The sequence below is a fragment of the Lactuca serriola genome, chromosome 6 (assembly GCF_051521515.1).
Source record: "Lactuca serriola cultivar US96UC23 chromosome 6, Lser_US96UC23_V15, whole genome shotgun sequence".
Lineage (NCBI taxonomy): Eukaryota > Viridiplantae > Streptophyta > Magnoliopsida > Asterales > Asteraceae > Lactuca > Lactuca serriola.
The window spans coordinates 56,632,339-56,637,021 of NC_136413.1; the positions used below are offsets into that span (position 1 = coordinate 56,632,339).

The 4,683-nt window shown below is 39.3% G+C and overlaps 1 protein-coding gene across 1 annotated transcript; it reads right to left on the reverse strand.

Moving 5' to 3' along the window:
* Positions 1-343: 343 nt before the first annotated feature.
* Positions 344-2,929, reverse strand: LOC145059778 (uncharacterized). Its single transcript, XM_079007565.1, has one exon. The coding sequence runs from the start codon at positions 2,927-2,929 to the stop codon at positions 653-655; it is 2,277 nt and encodes a 758-aa protein (XP_078863691.1). The 3' UTR covers positions 344-652.
* Positions 2,930-4,683: the final 1,754 nt, after the last annotated feature.

Sequence of the window (4,683 nt, forward strand, 5' to 3'; positions counted from 1 at the left end):
TCCGGAGACCTTCCGACTATAATTCCCACAAAACCCTTAGTCAGATACTGCTAACCGATTTCAGGGTAAATTGACCATTTACCCTTACAAATCAAGAGTCAAGTCACAGTCAACTGCCAGTTGACCAGACTCGCCGAGTTGGCTAGCCAACTCGCCGAGTCCCTTTCCCTTAGCCTGACCATAAGTCCATCTCTACTCGTCGAGTTAAGCGTAGACTCGACGAGTTTTCCTTCTATACCCAAGGCCAATAGTCCTATCATATGGAATGTAACGGATAATTGCGACGTAAACAAATTCTATTAATATAACTTTTAACGCCATTATCAAAATATTATTTCCAGCTTTTTGTTTCCTAACATTATTCAAACCAGCACAAACAACACAACCAAATTCCGCGCCAACGGCGCAACCAAATTCTTTCTAGTTATTGTTTCCTAACATTATTCAAACCAACACCAACAACACAACCAAATTCCGTGGCCAACAGCGCAACCAAATTCCTTCTAGTTAGAATAAATAATTATGGAAATCTTCAAAAGGAAGCAAATAAAATATGAGATGATATTCTAACATAGGAGAATAAATTATGTCTTTATCAACTTACTTGGTTACACGAAAAAATTTGTTATTTTTAAGTAAAAGGATGCTTTAACTAAGCACCCAACTTGTCAACAATAAACACTAAGTCGTCTGGATTCAAGCTTGGAAGTTCACTATCTTGAATGGTGTTGAGTATTTGCATAGTCTCACCTAGAAGTTGGGCTGCAGCATAGACACTTGCCTCCCTTTTCTCTATTTCACTCGAGTGGCATTTCATTGCAATGACTTGCGGTAAGTTCGTGAGACAAGCAACAAATATGTCCGCAATCATTGATGATAATTGCTCAAATAGTTCCTCTGGGCTAACCTTATCAACGTGAGCATGGTTGGAATGAAGGATCATTTCTGTGATACGATACATTGAACTCGCAGAAATAGACCAGAATTTGGAACTGTCGTTTTGGCCTTTAGTATCCCTACTTTCCACCCGAGTGACCATGTTCTTAGCTGTATCCCTCAACCACAGAAGAATCTGTCCAGCTGTATTCGCTAGAGGAACAGGTTTTCGCAGCTTGTTTCCTAACCATTTCTGGTAGATCTCAACTTCTAACCACAAAGTTTGAGCCGCCTTTTGAATGATTACATGGTCGTCAGTAGCATTGAGGCTGTCTTCCACAATTGTGACATATACCATACCTTCACTCACACCACTTAGCAGACAATCAACTCTGTCTTTTTTAATGTTAGGAAGAGAGATGGCCATGGTTGTCAGGGTTACCAACGGTAGGCTCCAGCAACTGGGAGACTCTTCTAGAAGCAAAGATAGAACATGATGGCTATCAAACTTTTCAGCTCTTCTAAAACCTCTATATCCCTCTACAAGTTTCATAAGATTGTAGGGTTGTTGTTTCTCGGCCTTCTTTATAATGCGTTCGAAAGAGTATGAAATCCTTTTCAGCGTTCTTTCAGCAAGCTCTGCATCCTCTTGAAGTTGCAAAACATAATGGCTAAGAATTTTATTTGTTTCGTGTTGCTCAGGCTCTTTTATTAACACGATACCGAATGCATTAAACATTGACTTCAACCACTTCCAACAACAAGAACAAATAAAGATACAGATAACTATGAAAATTGGGATGAGGCCTATCATCTTGCATGTTACCACTACTGTCTTCTGAAATCCTATACAAAAGCTGAGGACAATGACTTTGGTATTTTCGAGTAAAATCTTGAATTTGCGGCTACAAGATAGGAATGGCATTGTACTCTCTTTCAAATCATATAACGTCTGAGTCCAGTAGCTCTCCACTTTAAAGACGTTCATATTGTTCCAAATCCATTTTATGGACAACTTAAAGCTTAAGGCTGCAAAACATCTAGAAAGTGGAGCCATAGTACCCACGATTGACCCGATAAACTGTGTTATGAGAATCACCAACGCTGACCACTTGTAATCAGACCTAAAGTCCCCTAGCGATCCAACAATCAAAAGTATAACAATAACATGGAGGACAGTGCTTATAGCAGATATTACCCCAGAAGCACAACTTGTAGCAGAGCAAGCTGTGAAGAACTGGGGATTGCCTGTTGATGCCATGATCCAGTAATTGCTCACAAGCTGCTTTATCTTATCAACACTTAATCTTCCTGGTTGTTGAAGCTCTTTGTCCTTCATAGCTGTTTCATGAGCTGCTTGGTATTTCATTTCAAGTATCTGTTTGGACTTTAGAATCGCTAAAGCTGAACATGCATGCATTATCAGCAACATCAGTAACATAGCAACATAAATGATTGCTATTGGCATAGTGTAATAACTTACAGAGTTTGAATAATAATCATCATCAAACAAGTACCAAACTTCAATACTGGAAACCACACCGGTTTTTATTTGAATGCAAACGTTTACAACTATGGTGATTACCAGAACACCCAGAGCTATGATGTTTGTGACAAGTTCCTTGCTATCCAAGGTTGCTAGAGCAGGCAATAAATTAGACATCATGGTGCACATAAATCCCATGCTTCCAAGTTTTGCAGCCTGGTCTACGTCACCTGGCATTGAATTATTTAAATCCACAGGTAGCTTCATTGCAATAGCTATTACAGAGAGAGAAGCAGCATTCAGAGTGAAATATTTGCAAGGAAACCATAGCTTTCTGTTCCTTAAACCATGTAATAAATCAGCCACTATTGCAATGATGCAAAACAGAGATGCTAAGGCGATGTATATCCCAATCCATGGCATAGGTTCACTGAACCGGTTTTGCACATCTGACCTGTATACTATAGACGTGTAAGACTGCAAGGAATATATCAACTCTGTTGGAACATTATTGTAAGACTTCAGTTGTTGCAAAAGACGGAGATATTCAATTAGGTCGGGACCCATAGCTAGTTATATTCTTCTTCGGGATAGAAAATGATGATCTGAGATTAACTAGAGGTGGGTGTAGGAAATGCTTCAAATATGCACATTGCAGAATTTGTCTCCAGAAAGACAAAAAATTAGTTGTTTACAAATCGTATACAAGGAGTGGCCAGAAATATCCAAGGTTTTAAAGTAAGGAAGTAAAAAAAAGAAGAAGAGACGATATTGTTCAACGGTAATGTTGTGTGGTTCTTAAGCCGTCTAGATACAGTATTTAATCAATGACAAGGAAGGATTTCGTTTGTTACTGTTAGGATTAGGTCCTTGTCACATTTAAATCAATAAAAAGAAATCAGATATAATACTTAATAGATAGAGAAGAACAAAAGTACCTGTGAATATCAAAGAAGCCGGCACATGATGCATCCGCCCACTACTTAAAGAAAATGAATATATGAAGTTATTAAACCGGCCGTCTAGTAGTCGATGAAACTCTTGAAAGTTGAACAAAATTGTCATGGGTTGGAGACTCAACATTCATATTTTTGCCAAATTCTTTGTTTCATAGCAGTTGTTTCCTATCTAAAAGATAATCAAACTCTAAGAAAATACAATGAGTAACATCTAGACACCCCAACATGGGCCAGAAAAGTATGACTTTTTGCTTATGTTATATGTCATAAGCCTGATTAAAAGACGATTTATAACAGGGATAACACAAACACTTCAAGAATATAACCATATCCCAAGACACCTATACCGATGACATAATTAAGTCGTCGCTAAAAATCAACCTATACCGACGACGTGTCGTTTGCATAGGTTGGTTAATTTTTTTTCCCGGTTTGTGTTAAATAATCGAAACCATGACGTTATTGTTTGGGCTATAGCGACGACTTGTTGTGGCTATAGCGTTATAACTTCATCTTGTTCACCGGTGCAAAAACATTGTTCGCCGCACCTTCATTTTTTGCTCTCTCATCCCAATTAGAGATTTCCGTTAGAAATTGACGACCTCCGTTTCCGCCACACACTACAAGAAATAAAGGCATTACCGGTGACACCTTTAGCGTCGACAAGGACTTTTAGCGTCTAATCAAAAGGTCTTTATCGACGCAAAAGGCGTCGCCTTGTGGACCGAATCCGTGTTATCCCCTTCTGGTAAACCTCAACCGCTCGATCAAGTATCTAATCCAATGGCTAGGGTCTCGTTTTCGCACAAACTCAATATCTTCGATAAAGGTTGAAAAAAACGTAGCATAAGTTCCCTCCATGTAAGTCGCCGTAATTTAATTGTTAGTGTCGCCGCTAAAGGTTTCGCTATTGCTGCTATTGATTGTCGCCGCTATTGGTCGACATAGATAACCTACGACTCGTCTTTCTGCTTTCGGCTCTCATTTGCGTCTCTATTTTCCATCTACTCTCCGACGACTCATTGGACGATCCCAACGATTTCCCACCTCGAATTTGTTGCTAAAGAGATACCGGCGACGCCTTTGCCCCGCCGGAAACTCCCCAAGGTTCAGCTCTCGGAGAGAATTCCATGATTCATTGCTGCTCCTCCAGTGGATATTGATGGTATTCGTGAGTGAGAACTAGCCCTTTGAGGAGCTCTAGAGAAAAAAACCGAAAAAAGTTCCCCACGGTGTTTTTCGGCGATTTTAACTGTCACAAATTTTTTGGCGCATTTGCTATCTATTTCCTCCAAGATTTGTGTTTTCCTTCCTCATTTCTCATTTTCTTTCTATTTTTATTGTTGCTTTCCATTTGTATTT